Source organism: Vulpes vulpes, unplaced genomic scaffold, assembly GCF_048418805.1.
Source record: "Vulpes vulpes isolate BD-2025 unplaced genomic scaffold, VulVul3 u000000714, whole genome shotgun sequence".
Taxonomy (NCBI): Eukaryota; Metazoa; Chordata; class Mammalia; order Carnivora; family Canidae; genus Vulpes; species Vulpes vulpes.
In genome coordinates this window covers 37,225-57,527 of record NW_027325749.1, presented here as the reverse complement: position 1 = coordinate 57,527, position 20,303 = coordinate 37,225, and the positions used below count along the sequence as shown (strand labels likewise).

The window sequence follows — 20,303 nt, the reverse complement described above, 5'->3', positions numbered from 1 at the left end:
CGGGGTGCCAGTCGGGGCAGAGTTTACTGGAAGGTTCCTGCTTTTCCACAGAAGCCTTTGAAGATAAGGCTCCTTTTGTTTATGCCTATACCTTGCGAAGCTTGCCCCTCCAGCAGTTTTAGGTTTGTGTATGCAGACCTCATGCTAAAAAGTCACTCCTAGAGTTTTAGCTACTGTGATTTAAATTTATTAAGTTTTTAAGCGGTTACTTCATTTCCCCCATTTCCTTTCTTTTTTCATTAAAAGGACAAATCTTTTTAATAACACTAAGCAAATTGCTTAATCTTTATCAAATATCAATTTCTTCATTTGTAAAAGGATATAAATGACCTACAGTCACCCTGAGATTGAGGGTTAGGATGAAGATAAAGACAGTGTAAATGCATTTGAAAAGCACTGAATACCAGACAGGGAAGGTAAGATTAGCAAATGGGAGGAACCCTGGGAGCTGAAGATGCCTTCCTGACTGCGAAACTGCTCCTGCACCTCGGGCGCAGGGGGCAGAGATTTGGTGAAAAATAAGCTAGAAGAAGCATTGAAAGCTTCACGAATAATGTTCCTCTTTTAAAAAACAAACTAAATTATCTCCCCAAATAATAATCTTAAAGAAATATTATATTTAGAAAAAAAACATTTTTTTTTTCAAACTTGTTTTGACATGTAGCTACAAGACATTCAGTACCTGGTAGAGAACATCTGGGCTTCCCAGTCAGTGCTCAGCGCCTGGAATGATCTCAATGATCTGGTCCTGGTCAGGTGGGATCGGTCTTTGGAATGGTCCCCCTGGAACTGCATTCTTCTTACCAAAGACGAAGGTGTTGCTCATCTCAAGCTAACAAGTATTGAGGAGGTAAGAGAGTGGGACTTTATCTGAGGAAATAATTTAATCCTTGAAAATATTAGAGGGTAACTTTACTGCCTTTTACTGCATTCCATGCATAACTTAAATACTTCCATTGGATTAAGAAACAACATGAATAATAGTAACAAAATCTGTGGATGGTATGTGTGGCTGAGATTAAGATTAAAAAGCACAGAAAAGGACAAGATAAGAGATCTGAACATCTTACAGGTATCTAAACTTGATACCACCCTCTGCTAATAACAGCAAGTTCAAGCATGTCATTCCACGGCAAATTCCACGAAGGCGAGGATTTTATTTAGCTTACACCTGTCTGTATATACCACATCAGTGCATGTCACAGACTAGGGGTTTAATAAGTATTTGTTGAATGAATAAATGAAATACCAGATATATATTAATAATCTAGAATCTGCCCTTCTTTGATTAGCCATCATGAGTCTGCCTAGCACACTAAATTCTCAAATTTTGTTGAGAATCGTGTGCGTTAAATGGCAATCATACTGATGGAGTATGATTCTGAGGCCTGAGGCTCCATTTTTCATTTTCTCTCAACTGACTAGAAGTGGGGAAAGGACTATAAAAATTCAATACCATTTAATTTTAGTAACTTACAAGATGAAATCTGTAAAACATTTTGATGAGCAGAATTGAGTTCATCAGAGAGTTTCACTTACACTGAGCAAGCTTGGGATCCCAAAAGCTGAAGCTGATTCTCTGCCTTCTACTGATTAAATTTCTCAACTATTAATTTCATGCAAAATGTCATTTAAGAGAAAATAAAGAAATGACTTCAAATATAATAGTCATTTTGAATGTTGCTATTTCCTGCTTGTCTTTTTATTGGGGAATGAGAAGGTATAAAAGAGGAGAAACTAGTTAAAATTTTAGCTTTTTAAAATAATTTTCCAGTAGAAGCCAGGCTTAGAAAAATTTCACTCTAGGGATCGAAAGAAAGAGCAGCATGAAATTGAAACTGTGTTAAATATTATATTTAGTAAACTAAGCTGCTTCATAAATATTTAATCACTGGAAGCATAGCCAACACTACAATATTATTTCATCCAGGACCCATAGTGGGATTGCAGTTCATTCCCAAAGCTGATACTCTACTGCTTCAATTAATCCACACACTCCCTTTGTGTATTTAATCAAATTACTGCAGTATCAAATTAAATGTTCTATTCACATGCATTTCTAATTTCAGGCTGCCGATCTTACTGAATTTCTATAAATAGAGCTAAGGTTCTCAACCAGATAATCTAAAAAAATACTGTCTTTTTATTATTTTGGACTAGTATAATCCCTCAAGTATCAATATTCAGCCTCGTTAAAGAATAGGTTATGTCTTGCCACAAGTTAAAACATTTCTAGAGTTTCCTTAATGCACAGAGATATTTGCTTTCTCAGTAAGTAAAAAAATATTCAAATTTTAAAATAATCTTGGCTCCCTGCAGTCATGACACAAGTTATAGGAAAAGCATGGGAAAAGACTGCTGTTCTCTGAACTGGAAATGAGGCAGAGCAGGTTCCCGTGGTGTGCACACTGGTCACAGTAGGAAAACAGTGGATTTAAAGTAAGGAGACCCGACCCAGTATGTCCCCATCTCTGTCACTAACCATCTTGGCTTCATAAATTTGTATAACGGTTAGCTAAAAACATGGAATCAATACAGAGGATCGGAGCAGCCCTGGTTTAATTCTGGCTCTGTTACTTATGAGCTGGGATAAGTTGAGCAAATTTGCAAGTGTCTCAGTGCTCTGATTTTCTCATCTGTAAAAAGAGGATAATAGGAAAAGGGGATAATACGTATTGGATATCTTTCCATATTATTCTTTAAAAGTTGAGGATTGTTCCTTTGCCTTATGTACCATAATGTGCTTGTCTTACCTTTAATGATTAATTTGCTATTCTATAAAGGTGCTTTGAAAACCTATAAAGTTCTGTACATGTAGAATTTACTGTTGCATAACAGAAATATGTAGAAATATGTCCTTTTTTTTTTTTTTTTTTAGTGAAATGAGGCCTAAGGAGTGGTAGGACATAGATAGTGCAAAGGATGAGTATTTTGACTTAGTAAATATGTCTGTAGAAAGGAAACTTAAGATAAGCCTGAATACTCCTACCTGATACTCTCTGCCAGAGTATCGTTTGCTTTGGCTCCTTTTCTCCTTTTCTCTTGTTTACCTTTGTTTTGACACTGGAGGGACCTTTAGTGAGGGGTGCCTTCCCTTTAGAAAACTAGTTTTAGGAGAAGGTACGAGTCATGTTTGTGATTTGGTTGAAAAGAAGGGTCAATTAAGATTAATAAAGGAAATAGATGGTATTTATTAATTCAACCAGAATTTTTTTTTTTTTTTTTTTTTAATGTGCCACATACTGTTCTAAGTGCTTAGAGAAAAACAAGGACGTGTAATGGACACAATTCTTCAGTTTCAGTTGTATTCAAGTTTGGTTGCAAATAACAGACTAAACAACTTATAATGACTTAATCAAATGTGAAGATAGTTTCCATATCAAGCAGGAAGTCCAGATGGTGGCAGTCTGGGGTCTGGATGGTAGTTCCACAGTGCTCCCAGAAACCCAGGCCCTCCGACTTTTTCTTCATCTGTATTTAACTTTTGACTTTCATTCTCATGCTTGTGGACTCTTAGAGATAAAATAGCTGCATCAACTCCTATATTCTCTTAAAAAGCTTTCTTGTAAGCTTTGTCCAATGCTTTCTGTTATATATGCATGTGTGTATAATGGCCTGAAACTTGTCACATGCTACCCCTAGCTAGAATAAAGGCGGGAAAGCTGAGCACATCACAAAATACAAAATCAGGCCCTTGTGCAAAATCAGGCCTCTACATACCAATGGTAGAGAGAATGAGTATTGGGCTGGCAGCCAGCAGTCCGCCACTCTCATTAGAAAACACGTGGTCTATACCGTGGCAATGCTACATAACAGAAAAAGATCAAGTACTGTTCTAGCTGTGTAGGGACAAGAAGCCTAAACATTAAGAATAGAATTGGAGGGACACCTGGGTGGTCCAGTGGTTGATTATCTGCCTTCAGCCCAGGGCATGACCCCAGGGTCCTGGATCGAGTCCCAGGTAGGGATCCCTGCACGGAGCCTGCTGCTCCCTCTGCCTGGGTTCAGCCTCTCTCTCTCTCTCTGTGTCTCTCATGAATAAATAAATAAAATCTTTAAAAATAAAGAATAAAAATGGAAAGATACAGAGTCTTGATAAAGGCAGAAAGGTTATTTTCTATTTAGAAGACTAGAATGAACTCCTGAGGTGGGAATCTAGGGTGGTAGGAGGAGGAGCAAAGGAAGGTTTATACTGTCAGAATGCCGTCATGATCTTTGTTTTGGACCGTGGAGATAGTACTCATTATAGAAAAAATAACTCAGTCAAAAGTTGGTAATTGTATCAGTGTTAAAGTAGATTTAAAGAGGGAACCAAGGTGACAAGATCATTCATTCAAAAATTTTGGTTTTTGATGGTGTTGACAGATGCTTACATGAAAAAAACTCAGTTTGGGGGGGGGCGGCTCAGTGGTTGAGCGCCGCCTTCAGCCCAGGGTGTGACCCCGGGGTCCTGGGATCGAGTCCCAGGTCGCTCCCTGCATGGAGCCTGCTGCTCCCTCTGCCTGTGTCTCTGCCTCTCTCTCTCTCTCTCTCTGTGTCTCTCATGAATAATAATAATAATAAAGGCTCAGTTTGAACCTTCAAAGGAGTATTCCTTATAATGGAGACACTGTCAAGCAGATAGTGAAATTGAAGGCTGAACGAATTAAATATTACAATTAAAATTCATAAAAGTACTTGCAAGTAAGTAAGGAAGGAGGAATTAATTTGTGTTCAGAGGTCAGAAAGAAAGTCAGGAAAGGCCTCGGGTTTGTAGTGTCCTAGGAGCAGAGCCCTGAAAGATGATGGAGTAGTAGCAGTGTTCTGGGCTGAAAGAATGGGTAAGCAAAGGCTTTCTGGGATAAGAAAGTGTGCATGCGTGTGTGTGTGTGTGTGTGTGTGTGTGTGTGTGTGTGAACCTGGTAAAGTATATCTATGACATTTAATAGAATTTGATTTTTCTTTTCTTTTCAGGGATATGAACCCTTGTTTATTCACAAGATCAAACACAAACATATCCTGGCTAAGAACTACTTTTCTCACATTCCAGTGCTGGCTTCATTTATACTTGATGATGGTGAAATAGATGAGATCAGAAAAAAATATCACTCAGAAACAACTCCTAAGATTATAGTGGCCCAGAGGCCCAGTCCCTAGAAGATCCAGGAGTATTTGAGGATCAGCATTTTTATCCACTGCTAACAGAGGAATACAGAGGCTATACATTATGGAAATAGAATTTTATCTTTTAATTGATTTTAATTGTTTTTTGTTTCTCATGGTATCATAAGTGGTATGAAGACAAAACATCCATATGTAATGCTTTATTGTTAGATAATTAGTGAAAATTGAAATACTGTTTTGTTCCTGAATTATATTTTAAGGTAAAGAGAATATTTTATTTTCCATATTTTCACACTAAAATTTTTAAGAATTTCAAGTGCCCACTATAAAACCAGCAAACAAAAGCTGGTTTAGCTTTTGGCTCAAGTAATTTATTTTAGGTTAAATGTAGTTATAGAAGAATAGTCAGTATGTGGATGAGAGGAAACATAAAATTTTCTTTTTTAAAAATCTATACAGGTAGGATAAAAGATGCTGTTTTTTTTTTAAGATGCTATGTTTTAATATAGCAGTTTGAATCCTCACTTTTTATTTTCTACTTTTACCTTCAATCCTTCCTAAAATCCTGGTAAAACAACTGGGGTTATTTATAAACAAACAAACAAATGCATTCTATGCTGGAAAACAGGGTAAACAGTAGAATTATCTTCTATCTAGGAGGAAAAACTCTCAGTGAGGCAATGATGACATTCTGTAGGAAGGATAAACTTGGTTAGGCAAACTGTAACAGTCCCTTTCCCCAGTAAGCTGAAGGAATTACCTTGACCACATGCATGTCAGAGACCTACAGTGATGAGCGCAGTGTGTGAGTCCATCTGAACAGGGAGTTGATGGCACATTCAAATTAGGAAAATTCAAGAACAGTGTATTTACAAAGGGACTTACTATAAAGTGAGGACAGTATTTAAGGAAACTAAAGGAATAATACAGCAACGCAGGGCCAATATGAGATAAGCTGTTTCTACCTCTAGTCTCAAATAAACCTGGGGAGGGAGAGGTCTGAGAATGCTCAGTGTAAGGGAGATAACTGAGGATCAGAAACCAACTGTCAAGGGATAGTCAACCCTAGGTGGTCTCATGAACTGGAGAAATAAATACTTCATAATTTTACACTCTCCCTTTCTCCAGTCTCCTGCTTGCATTTTCCATTGATAGAACCCAGAAGGAAAGTAGGAGAAATAGAATTTTGTTTTCATAATTCATGCAGTTTCAGGGCAAAGAGTGGAGTAGACAGTGGTGATAGTGGATCTGGATGGCTAAATAGAAGATATTTTGCTAGAAAGAAAGAATTTAAAGTGAAACTCTATAACTCAAGGGGTAGTATTTCTCACCCACGCAACATAATTCGAGAGAGAGAGAGAGGGAGGTGAGGTAATTTTTCTCCTAATTCCAATCAGTAATTAATGAGCTGTTTTCTTCAGTTTCGGGTTTAAGGAATTCAATCTCAGTAATAATATTGGTTCTATATCAATATTTGCCAATATTTCAACAACATCTTTTCTAGGATATCTACAATTATTTTTTATTTAGCAAAAGCATGGCACTTGGTGGTTATTTTTAAAGGAAATAAACATAAAGGAGGGAAGTGGTATGGTGCTGTTATTTTCAGATTTTCATAGACAATTTAGACATTCTGGGACCCTTCTAAATAGTAACTTACCAATAGGGTTTCATTGGGGAGCATTCCAATCACTAATGAACAGGTAACAATTTTTTTAAATCTTTTTATTTTTATTTTTTTTTTATTATTTATTTATGATAGTCACAGAGAGAAAGAGAGAGGCAGAGATACAGGCAGAGGGAGAAGCAGGCTCCATGCACCGGGAGCCCGACGTGGGATTCGATCCCGGGTCTCCAGGATCGCGCCCTGGGCCAAAGGCAGGCGCCAAACCGCTGCGCCACCCAGGGATCCCATGAACAGGTAACAATTTAACACAGACAACAGTGGGTTTGCCCTGGAATGTAAGTGATTTTCACAAAGCAGTTTAGGAGAATGTCCTTGGAGAAGGAAGAGCTGGGGAGGCAAGCTTCAAGGTAGAAATTTTCAGATAGGGACCAATAACGGTCTGTGAGAATTCCTCTATGTACCCTAGGGATGAAGCAACTGACTAGACAGCATTTGCTCCTAGTATGGAAGATTGTGGAATGCAGCTAAGGGGGGTGGACCAGCTAGAGCAATTGAATTCATGTATGGAAAGGGGCAGTACCTTCAGCACTAGGAGAATAACCACTTAGGGGGCAAACAGCTCAACAGCACACAGACTTTCCCCCATATTCTGGGAAATGCCTTTCAGTCCTTCTGGAACTACAGTTCTCATTTTATACAACTATCTAAAAATCCACAGCAGAAGGGGCTAGAAGATGTATCTGGCTACAGGGACATCTGTGGGGGAAAAGTCAGGTTGCTACTCAATAAAGTCCTAACTCTAGCCATCTGGCGAGCAACAGCTTGTTTAGCAGTTGGTTCTCCTGCCTCTGTAATATCCTCATTCTTCGAGTTTATAACCTGATGACCGTACTTCCCTTGGCCCACTAACAAATGAAGCTATAGAAAGTGTTTCCAGGGCAGCCCCGGTGGCTCAGCGGTTTAGTGTCACCTGCAACCCAGGGCCTGATCCTGGAGACCTGATCGATCGAGTCCTACGTTGGGCTCCCTGCAGGGAGGGAGCCTGCTTCTCCCTCTGCCTGGGTCTTTGCCTCTCTGTGTGTCTCTCATGAATAGATAAGTAAAATCTTTAAAAAAATAAAAATAAAAAAGAGAACGTGTTTCCTTCTTTCACCTTTATGAGGACTGTATTATACAGATAGACACCTAAGCAATACATATAATAGGACAAAATTTTATATCTTCAAATTATAAAAATAAGCTGATAAATAGTCGGTAGATAGAGTTTCAGAAATAAAAAAAAGACCCTTCTGAGGAATGAGAACGAATAGTCACTTATCAAATTTCTTGATTCATGTTAAGGATATTTGATAGCACTTTTCATCCTTTGGAAAAAAAATACTGGGAAGAATTGCTATTATACAAGATAAACAATTGCTAAACTACCAAAAGCAATGCATAAATAGCAACAAACAGCAGATTTGGGGCTTTAAAGATGAAGCTAGGGATCTCTGGGTGGCGCAGCGGTTTAGTGCCTGCCTTTGGCCCAGGGTGCGATCCTGGAGACCCGGGATCGAATCCCACGTCGGGCTCCCAGTGCATGGAGCCTGCTTCTCCCTCTGCCTGTGTCTTTGCCTCTTCCTCTCTCTCTCTCTCTCTCTCTGTGACTATCATAAATAAATAAAAATTAAAAAAAAAAAAAGATGAAGCTAATCCAGAGATTTGATGGATTAGCTCAAGATTGCTCCCTAGAACTTAGAGGAAAAGGACAAATTAATGAAGTAGGTGACCAAAAATAATGTTTAATAATTTTAATCTGTCAACACTAGAAATAACATGAGTCTGGAATGGAGTAGAAAAGGAGAAACAATTGGTAAAGAGAGATTTAAAGCCAGTTTTCCTAAGCTAGGAAGATATATAACCTTAGTTGTGTAAAGAATCTACCAAGTGCTGGGAAATTTATATAGAGACACATATAGACACAATTTCATGGTATTTCTGGTTAAATGTAGTTATAGAAATTAGTCTGTTCAATACTCAAGAATATTGGACAAATTCTATAAGCATTCAAGTTGGAGAGGAAAAGTTAGCCACAAGAAAATAAAATCAATAGCAACATCATAGATTTATCTTCCCCAACACTAAATGTCAGAAGGGAGGAACATTTCTATTGAAGGATTTTGAATTTTGCGGGTAAAAAAAAATGACCTAAGAATTTTACTGTGAGGCAAATATTTGTGAAGACATCATAAAGACGTTATTAAACAGAAAGCATATCATGAATTTCTGTGTACCCATTCTGTCCTCCAGCCAATCTTAAAACTGTGGAAATAGGTAAGGGGTTGATATAGGAGAAATAACAGCACTACAGCCTCAAGATCCTTTGCAAATGATCATTTGTATGGTTATGAAACAATGTAATGAAAAAAAATAATTCCTCAAATGAAAATCTACACTGCAAAAAAAAAATCAATCTACAAAAATAATACCCTAGCTACTCCAATAAAATGTCTACTATAGGAAGGTTCAGAGGGATAGAAGTATCCAAGTCTTTTTAATGGAAGAAGGGACAACAGGTAGGCAGGAAAATGGGTATCTAAATATATAGTTTAAAAATTTAAAGGCAACTGCTAGTAGAATGAAGATGGAATTATAAACGCATTTCAGAGAGAAAAGGGGAATGACAAATGAGAACTATTGTGAGATAAAGGGTTTGGGTTTTTGTTTTCTAAGGTTAGCAGAAGGAAGAAGCACATGTAAGAGAAAAACCAGGTTAAAAATATCACAGTGCTTCAATTCAGATAGTTCTCTAGCAAAAGATAGTTATTTTCATGTTGTATCAAGAGTGAACTAAATGCTGTGTACCAGATATACACCCCAAATGAAATGACCTATAGAGTGTTAAAAGTATGATAATTTATAAAATTGTAATAGTCAAATATAAGCAGATAACAAAAAGTGTTGGTGATATTAATTTCAAGGGAGTTACTTTATATTGATAAATTATTATTCACAATATAAATGAATAATTTATCTCTGTTAGATACAAAAATAAGTTTAAAAAAAAAGTCACTTGAAAAACAATTCTTAGGTTTCTTGAACTTCTACATGTCTTTTGAGCAGAAATGGTAGTTCTTTTTTTCAGACTTATTTTGAAGGTTGTTTGTATAGCAAGCAGTCTTGGAAGATAGGGATAGTATTTAGTGTTCACTATAAATAATTCAGAGTCTCTAAGCCCAGGATTTCCACCCTGCAAAGAATCTCACTGCATGTGCCTATGTCATCCAGACTTTGTATCACCCGGGGGGAATTAGGGCAAAATACTGATATTTTGCCTGCTGCTTTTTCTGTGAACAATAAATTGTGCTTCATCTCTGACCCAGGAGTCTCATGTCTTCCTCTGTTCTCTATGAAATTCTGACAGGCAAATTTGTTAACTTGTAATTGGGTAGCATCTTGGACCCTTCGTAGTTGTTGACCTAGATAACTTTAAAAATGAGAAAAAGAGAAGTCAGTCAAGAGGTAGAAAATGTTTCTTTTCTCCTTCCAGGAGCACTGGGTGACTGATTGCAATTCTTCACCGTCTTGAAATGAGGCAGGATTATGTGACATGCTTTGCCCAATGGATAATGCGGGTACAATTGTCTTGTGTCACAACTGAGCATTGAAAGTACAGAGATTTCTAATTCTATAGATAGTCTTCTAAGGAATAGAAAAAGAGTGAGTACTCCCCAATTCTTGAAGTCAAGACATCCTTGACATCAAAATTTGACAAGGACAGTATGAGAAAGAGGCCGACTTCACAATGATTATAGATGCAAAAATCCTAAACAAAATATTAGCAAATAAAATTTTAAGATATATTAAAAGATTAAAAAATGGCTTTTGCTGGATAGTCTTCGTTTGCTTCTTCAGATCTGCCTTCCACCCTTCTCTGCTTTGTGCCCCGAGAGTCTGCTCTTTAGGCAGAGCATCAATGAATAACATCCTCCAGGTGCATTCGGTCATTGGGAAGCATCAGCAGGCCATTTGAGGTCTGAAAGACAGACCGAGGTTGGGTGTTTATTCCCCTGACTTCTCCAGGGGAAGAAATGATATGCTTTCTGCTTCACGTAGATGTTTTTGATCTATTATTGTCAGTGACTGCATGTATCTGCCTAAGACCGTATGTCTGGTTGTATGGTCAGGCCTTCTACTCTGTAGCTCTCTTTGAATTCTGAGATTCATTCCTTCTCTTGTCTCCTTCAGCTGATGGGTGAATTGCTTTCTTTTATAGCTAGGTTCAAGGTGCTTCATTTTTTCATTTTGATTTCCTTAAACAGTGCCCTTTGCTTTGTAAACAACCCTTTTCTAAATACTTCTCAAATTAACCACTTTGAGTGTGCCTGATAGACTCTGAAAAAACAGTAATTGGTACCAGGAACGATCCAAGCAAACAGACTTTAAAATGGATACTAGGCTTGGGCTGCTCACATATTTGAAGAACATATGGATAACCTCCTTGCCAGGGGGAAATAGGACACTGGTAATATGCAGCATGTGGTAGCATCCTGATTGCTCAAAATATCACAAGTGGTGGCATAGAACGAGGTATATGTGGAGGATAAGCATAGTGAGATCAAATGGCTGAGCCAGTTAGTCACTTTGATGACACAGATTGTGTCATAGGATGTTATTTGTTACATCAGGAAGGGTTCTTAAGGAAAAGGATAAATTGAAAGCCTCGAAGGTCCAACAGGAGGCCCAGATAGAAATTCAGAAGACCTGGGACGCCTGGGTGGCTCAATGGTTGGGCGTCTGCCTTCGGCTCAGGGCCTGACCCTAGGGCCCTGGGATCAAGTCCCGCATCAGGCTCCCTGCAGGGAGCCTGCTTCTCCCTCTGCCTCTCTCACTGTGTGTCTCATGAAAAATAATTAAAATCTTTAAAAAAAAAAAGAAATTCAGAAAACCTTTATGACAACTCTATAGAAATTACTTTTCTCCTGTGTTTACATGGCAGATGTGGCTGAGGATTAAGTCTGGAGCCTGTAAGGCTTAACTGATACTGTCAGTTAAGTGTGCCCCCAGGCTAAATCTTATGCTAAGGTGAGGATGGGGTGGGGAAGAACAGCAAGGTAGGGTCTGGTATGAGTTGACCTATATACTGAAAGAGTTATCAATTTTTATCAAGAGTCAGGGGGACATGTGTAAGAGTTTATTCTAAGACTATTAGGCCAAAAAGGACAAAACAAAAGATTGTATCACGCCAAATTCATGTGCTTGCCTAGAATTCAGGATTTAATCTGTTAGTTTGAGGCCCCAGGAATTGCTAGATATGTTAACTGAAGCCTGGACTCAAAAGTGATGTTTATCAATGAGCTCAAAATCCAAGAACTTCCCTAGAAAACATTACTCAGGAAAATGGATTGAGGTGGAAGGGATATTATATATGACTTTCTCAGATACCTCTTGGAGGTGGCAGTGTTCCACAAGAGGATCTTCACCAAGGCATTAAGAAATGCAGTCATGACTGGATTACCAGCATCCTTGAAAAGTTCTTGGTGGTGGTTCCCTACAGGCTGGCGATGACAGTGGGCATGCTGTAATGGAATTTGATAACCCGGTTTGATAGAAATAATGTGATCACAAATGCTAAGAGCCAAGGGGTGAAGTTTAACCATTAGAGAAAAAGAGAGCAGAGTTATAATAAAAATCCCTAGGAGCCAAGTGATTTGACCCTGCAGGGATTTAGAACAAGGATTAAATGATAATCAGATCCACAGGAAAGAAATAGATAGCTGTATTCACTTCCTAGGGCTCCTATAACAAATTACAACAAACTGGGTGGCTTAAAACAAGTCATAAAGTTGAATGTACCCAGCATCATTCCATTGTAAAGTAGAAATTGTACATCCAAGAATAGCCTCCCAGGTTTGGAAGTTACAAGTAAATCGCATGAAGTAGATACTTCAGACTCCCACCGTATAGGATCCTATTGCTTTCCCACTTACCCCTCCACAAACAACTATGGACTCGTGGAGAGTTCCCCAAGGTCACTTAAATGGAAGAAAATAAAAAGATCTGGTTTACAGAAGGATTGACACCATAGTGTCAATTGATGGTCTGGTTTAGGGAAAGGCCTGTCCATATGCTTCCACTGTGTCCACTTGGAAGGCCAAGGAAGACACTGATAAGGATTTCTCTCAGAGGGAAGAATTTCACGTGGTGCATCTCATTATCCACTTTTCATGCAATGGGACATAGCTGGTGGTATGGATCTATGGAGATCCATGGCACTGCCTAAGGTTAATCTACTGGAAGGAGACTTAGAATAATATTTTAAAAATCAGTGATAAGGACTTTGGGGGAGATGTCTGTGGGTAAGCCTATCCTATTTAGAGCATTCCAGATGGCATCCACTGCAGAGGATTCTGTCAAATATCAAGTGTTCAAGGTTATTCTCCTGTGTATCTCAATAAACTTCTTTTACTAGATTTTTGGTGTTTGCTCAATGGATTCATTTACAAACTAACCTCAATAGTATGGATGGAGGGGATCCCTGGGTGGCGCAGCGGTTTAGCGCCTGCCTTTGGCCCAGGGCGCGATTCTGGAGACCTGGGATCGAGTCCCACGTCGGGCTCCCGGTGCATGGAGTCTGCTTCTCCCTCTGCCTGTGTCCCTGCCTCTCTCTCTCTCTCTCTCTGTGACTATCATAAATAAATAAATAAATAAATAAATAAATAAATAAATAAATAAATAAAATACAAAAAAAAATAGTATGGATGGAACTTATCTTTGGGTTTAACAACAGAGCTTCACCAAGGCTCTTTTGGCTACCATCATAGCCAGGTGTCTAATTTACCAACAACAGAGGACACTAATTAGCCACAAACTGATAATACTCCCCCAAGGAAACCAACTGGCGATCTGATGGATAGTTGAGTGTATTTGATTTTTTGTTGTTGTTGTTACCAGGGAGAGGGCATTCTCATGAATATAGATATTTAAAATGCATATGGATTTGTCTTCCCTGCTTAGAATATTTCTGTCCACACAATCATTCATGGACCTCCTTATCACCGTGGTGTCATGTTTTACATTACCTTCAACCAAGAACTCACTTCACAGAGGAGGAAGTGAAGCCTTGGGTTCATGTTCACAGAGTTCACTGATCTTACCATGTCTTTACTACCGAGAAATGTCTGGCTTGTTATAATTCTAGAATGACCCACTGGTAGGTCAGTTATGGCATCATCTGAGTGACAGGACCCTGAGTATTGGAGTATTGGAGTGCTGTCTTACAGGTTACCATATACGCCTTAAATCATTGGTCAGTATGTGTTGTCTCCTTCACAGGCAGAATGCATAGGCTGGGGAAAAATGGGCAGAGCTGACTAGCGGGTGTTGCTGTCTCCTATCCTAAAAATACATACATAGACCTGGGAATAAAAGGATAAAGCTGAATGTGGCCCCTTTCATTATTATGCCACATAATCTACATAAACTTATTACTTTTCTTCCTTTCGACCTTGGACTCAATAGATTTGTAGGTCTTAATGCACAAAGAAGAAATTCCTCCAGGGAAAACAGTAATGTCACCACTAAATTAGAATTTGAGACTCACCATGCAATTCTTTAGAGAGCACAAATTGTCCAGTAAGTGTGTCTAAGTGAACAGGTCATAGTTTCTATCTTTTATAAGTTGAGAGTTACCAATACCTGGTTGAGAAAGAACATTTTGACTTTTTTTTTTTAATTTTTATTTATTTATGATAGTCACACACACAGAGAGAGAGAGAGAGAGAGAGAGAGAGGCAGAGACACAGGCAGAGGGAGAAGCAGGCTCCATGCACCGGGAGTCCGATGTGGGATTCGATCCCGGGTCTCCAGGATCGCGCCCTGGGCCAAAGGCAGGCGCCAAACCGCTGCGCCACCCAGGGATCCCTTGACTTTTGTTTTAAGTTTATTTTATTCTCATCAGATCTCACAAAAGAGGGTCGCCTGGGTGGCTCAGCGGTTGAGCACCTGCCTTTGGACCAGGGTGTGATCCTGGAGTCCCAGGATCGAGTCCCACAACAGGCTCCCTGCATGGAGCCTGCTTCTCCCTCTGCCTGTGTCTCTGCCTCTCTCTCTCTCTCTTTGTGTCTCCCATGAATAAATAAATAAAATCTTTAAAAAAAATCTCACAAAAGACCCTAGCAATTCCAATGATATTCCAGATAGTATGCAATGTGCCTTGTTAGAGGCCAATGGGCATTTTAAGACATCATTCTGCACTCTCAAAACTCACAAAATTTTATAGAACAGTAATATATATTTAGAGGGAGAACTGAAAAAGTTTAGCCAAAAGAGTAATATACTGGATACTCTTTGCTTGAGAAGAAGGTATATCCTGTAGGATGATGTAGTCTGTAGATGTCCATTATATGCAGCTAATTGGTGGTAGCGTTGAGCTCAACTGTGTCCTTACTGACTTTCTGGCTGCTGGATCTGTACATTTCCGACAGAGGGATGTTGAAGTCCCGAGTGATAACAAAATAGTCCTAATTCCTCCCTTCCATCCCTTGTATCATTGTTGTCATTCATTCCACTCACATATATAAGCATATATATGACATATACAAACACACACGAATGTATTATTGCTATTATTTTGAACAAAATGCTATGTTAGATCAATTAGGAATACTGTTGCAGTTAGGTTGTGCTTCTCTATTTGCCTGTCATTCTCTCCAGTGTTGGGGGCAGGGGTTTGTCCTGTGACCTTACTTCTATTATAGATCTAAGAATCACTGTTGATTTTTCAATTAGCTCAGCTTTTTATTTGTTAGGGCAGAGTGGGGACTTCTAAGCCTTCACATGCTGTACCAGAAGCCCCTGGATGCTCTTGGCTTGGAAAGACTTCTTATAATTCTTCTACAAACATAAATTTAATGCACTGCAGATTTTAAAAAACATTTCTTATATTATACATCTAATACACGTGAAATAAGTAAAAGTCAATTTAAAAAAATATCCCATTAAGAGTGTTAGTGGGTTTTTCATAGATGGCTTTTATGATATTGAGGAATGTTCCCTCCATCCCTACACTGTGGAAAGTTTTAATCAGGAATGGAGGCTGTGTTTTGTCAAATGCTTATTCTGCATCAGTTGAGAGGATTATATGGTTCTTGTCTTTTATTAATGTGATCTATCACATTGATTGATTTGTGAATGTTGAACCACCCCTGTATCCCAGGAAAAAAATCCCACTTGGTCGTGGTGAATAATCCTCTTAACACACTGTTGGGTCCTATTGGCTAGTGTCTTGGTGAGTATTTTGGCATTCATGCTCATCAGAGAAATTGGTCTGTAATTCTCCTTTTTGATGGAGACTTTGTCTGGTTTGGGGATCAAGGTAACGTTGGCCTCATAGAATGAGTTTTCCTTCCATTCCTATTTTTTGAAACAGTAGAATAGGTGTTATTTATTCTTTAAATGTTTGGTATAATTCCCCTGGGAAGACATCTGGCCATGGACTCTGGTTTCTTGGGAGAGTTTTGATTACTGCTTCAATTTCCTTCCTAGTTATTGGTCTGTTCAGGTTTTCTATTTCTTCCTGTTTCAGTTTTGGTAGTTTATAAGTTTCCAGAAATGCATCTATTTCTTCCAGATTGCCTAACTTATTGGCATAGTTGCTCATAATATGTTCTTAAAATCATTTGTATTTTCTTGGTATTGGTCATTATTTTTTCTCTTTTATTCATGATTTTATTACTTTGGGTTTTTTTTTTCTTTTGGCTAAGTCTGACTAGGGGTTTATCTATCTTACTAACTCTTTCAAAGAACCAACTCCTAGTTTCATTGATCTATTCTGCTGTTCTTGTGGTTTCTATTTCATTGATTTCTGTTCTATTATTTCTTTTCTGCTTGGTTTAGGCTTTATTTGCTATTCTTTTTCCAGCGCCTTTAGGTGTAAGTTTAGCTTGTGTATTTGAGATTTTTTTCCAAGGCTTGTATTGAAATGTACTTCCCTCTTAGGACCACCTTTGCTGTATCCCAAAGATTTTGAACAGTTGTGCTTTCATTTTCATTAGTTTGCATGAATCTTTTTAATTCTTTAATTTCCTGTTGACCCATTCATTCTTTAGTAGGATAGTCTTTAACCTCCATGTGTTTGAATTTCTTCCAAGTTTCCTCTTATGATTCAGTTTAAGTTTCAAAGCATTGTGGTCTGAAAATATGCAGGGGACAATACCAATATTTTGGTATCATTGAGACTTGATTTGTGACTCAGTATGTGATCTATCCTGGAGAAAGTTCCATGTGCAGTCAAGAATAATGTACATTCTGTTGTTTTAGGATGGATTATCCTGTATATATCTGTAAAGCCCATCTGGTCCAGTGTGTCATTCAAAGCCTTCGTTTCTTTATTGATGTACTTAGATGATCTGTCCATTGCTATAAGTGGGGTGTTGAAATCCACTACTATTAATGTATCATCTATTTGTTTCTTTACTTTGGTTATTAATTGGTTGATATAATTAATTGGCTGCTCCCAAATTAGTAGCATAAATATATATAATTGTTAGATCTTCTTGTTGGATAGTATGACATAGTGTCCCTCTTCATCTCTTACTTTGTTTTAAAATCTAATTTGTCAGGAACACGACAGGGATGCCCATTCTCACCACTTTTGCTCAACATAGTACTAGATGACCTAGCCTCAGCAGCCAGACAACAAAAAGAAACAAAAGGCCTTCAAATTGGCAAAGAAGTCCAATTCTCACTCTCTGTAGGTGACATGAGACTGTACGTGGAAAACCTAAAAGATTCCACCGCAAAATTGCTATAACTCATACAACAATTCAGCAATGTGGCAGGATACAAAATCAATGCACAGAAATCAGCTGCATTTCTATACACTGACAATGAGGCTGAAGAAAGAGAAATTAAGGAGTCAATCCCATTTACAACTGCATCCAAAACCATGAGATATCCAGGAATAAACCTAACCAAAGAGGTAAAGGATCTATACTCTAATAACCACAGAACACTTCTGAAAGAAATTGAGGAAGACACAAAAAGATGGAAAAAGATTCCATGCTCATGGATTGGAAAAGTAAATCTTGATATTTGTAAATGATGTATCAGATAAAGGGCTAGTATCCAAGATCTAAAAAGAATTTATTAAACTCAACACCAAGAAACAAATAATCCAGTCAAGAAATGGGCAGAAGAGAGATGCCTGGGTAGCTCAGTGGTTGAGTGTCTGCCTTTGGCTCAGGGCGTGATCCCAGTTCAGGGATCAAGTCCCACATCAGGATCCCTGTGAGGAGGCTGCTTCTGCCTCTGCCTGTGTCTCTGCCTCTCTCTCGGTGTCTCTCATTAAAAAATAAATAAATTCTTAAAACAAACAAACAAACATGAGAGACTCTTAACTCTGGGAAACAAATAGAGGGTCGCTGAAGGGGAGATAGGTGTGGGATGGGGTAACCGGGTGATGGGCATTTAGAGGGCATGTGATGTGAAGAAGACTGAGTGTTATATGCAACTGATGAATTATTGAAAACTACGTCTGAAGCTAATGAAGTACTTTATGTTGGCTCATTGACTTTATGTAAGAAAAATTTAAAAAACAAAAATCATATACCTATACTTCTACTATAGTCTCCGTAAATATTATGCATTTATGTGATCAGGCAAGAAAAATATATACTAAATTATGAACCTCAAATATAAACAGTTGGTGACAATGACAGTGTCTACCTTCCATAGCATTTTATGGGCAGCTGTTGCAAGATGTTTGTGAAATCTGAACTGGATTTGAACTTCTCCTTTCCCACATACAACGTAGAATTAAATCACGATCTCAGCAAATACATGCTAAAAGTGATCTCAGATTCTAGAGACCTGATCTATTTGTAGTGTGTCAAAACTGAAATTGAGAACTTATCAAAAACTGAACTGAGCACTGTTTAATCATTGCTGATTCAAGTGACCTGGTGTGAAGATAAGTGTAGGGTTACAGAAGCAAATTGATACTGAACAGAGTATAAAAGGTTTGTACAGGTCAGAGAACAGATAAATAAAGTCTTAAAAAAAAAAAGAAAAAGGAAGCAGAATTCTGTCTCTTTTGAATAAAAGGAAACCATAAAAATAAGGGATGCCTCATGGATCAAATTAGCAAATATGTTTTTAGCAAATTAGCAAATATCAAATATGTTTTTCTGACTCTGCAATAACGTAATATACTAGAGTTTAACATTTCATGCTAGTATTGGATCTGTGAATTGAATTAGGTGCAAGAACCAGTAATGAAAGAAGGAGACTGGATAATTTTTTCCTAATAGCTCTCTAGATTGTTATCTGCACTTACGGACATGCATTTTCACATGCTGGATATTCCCCTTGTTTTGTTTTTTCTACCTTCTCTCCCATGCCTCAATTTGTTCTAATCTTATTTTATTTGTTGGCCAGACCAACTGTACTTCATTCATACTTCTTTACTCATATATTCAACACATATTTCTCAAGTTTAATATGGACTAGTTATTATACCTTGGGGCCACAATATTAAGTAAAATACCATCCATGCTCTAGAGGAATCCATGTAGATAAATAGACAAATAATTGCAATCTTGCTATGCTTCTTCATCTATAAAGTAAAGTTGGCAATACTTCAGCTTCAGGACTGTTGAAAATTAGGCTGTATCTGTAAAATATATGGGAACAGGAAATATTAAATATTTGTTAAATGAAGGATTAAAGTTTGCTTCCTTTAAGTGTTTTTCAAGACAGTGTAATTTTTTCTTTTATGATTTCATATGCAATATGTTGTTGGGGGACATGCAGAATTAGGCCTGCCCTTTAATGACTGGTTATTTATTTATTTTTTTGTGGCCTACAGGCTTGTTAACTATAAAATAGTGATATGGCTCTCTGGGAATTTGCCTAACAGCCAGTGTATGCTAATTTGATCCATGAGGCATCCCTTATTTTTACGGTCTCCTTTTATTCAAAAGAGACAGAATTCTGCTTCCTTTTTCTTTTTTTTTTTTTTTTAAGATTTTATTTATCTGTTCATGAGAGAGAGAGAGAGGCAGAGGGAGAGGCAGGCTCCCTGCAGGGTGCCCGATGTGGGACTCGATCCCTGGACCCCAGGGTCACGCCCTGAGCCTAAGGCAGACGCTCAACCACTGAGCCTTCCAGGAGCCCCAGGATTCTGCTTTCTAGAGGTGAATGTTCCAGGTCTATAAAATGTGAACTACTGTGATACTTGGCAGCTATGAGCTTTACACGTGTTATGAACGCGCTATGGCACTTCCTCACAAAAAGCCCATCTTCCCAAGGGCTTTACCTGCAAATTGTTTGCTGGGCTCTCTCCTCCCCTCAGGTTGTTGGCTCCTTACTCATGCTTGTGTTCGGCACCGTCCAGTGGTCTTCCTAACCTGCATTTATCTTTCCTGAATTAGAAGCAGCTAGGCAATCTTAGGAAGACAACAACCCAGCAATTCTCTCTTTTCTAATTTGTAGAACCAGGAGTTCTCCCAAACTTTAGTAGGAGACTGCTTTGGCTTTGATACAAAGAACCGTATATGGTCTTAAATTTTTTAGGCTTTGTAATTTGCAAATA

General features: G+C 38.2%; 1 protein-coding gene across 15 annotated transcripts in view; it reads left to right on the top strand.

The window, feature by feature from the left end:
* Positions 1-20,303, top strand: part of LOC112912635 (IQ motif and ubiquitin-like domain-containing protein) — an 83,402-nt gene that overhangs the window by 44,135 nt on the left and 18,964 nt on the right. For 14 of the 15 annotated variants that reach the window (XM_072745268.1, XM_072745265.1, XM_072745272.1 and 11 more), the window contains 3 exons: positions 665-850; positions 4,954-6,806; positions 7,025-10,087. In XM_072745268.1, coding sequence (XP_072601369.1) covers positions 665-850; positions 4,954-5,136 — 369 coding nt within the window. In that variant the 3' untranslated portion in view covers positions 5,137-6,806; positions 7,025-10,087. Of the gene's footprint in view, positions 1-664; positions 851-4,953; positions 6,807-7,024; positions 10,088-20,303 lie in introns of those variants that run through there. The other variant, XM_072745270.1, reaches the window with a different exon arrangement.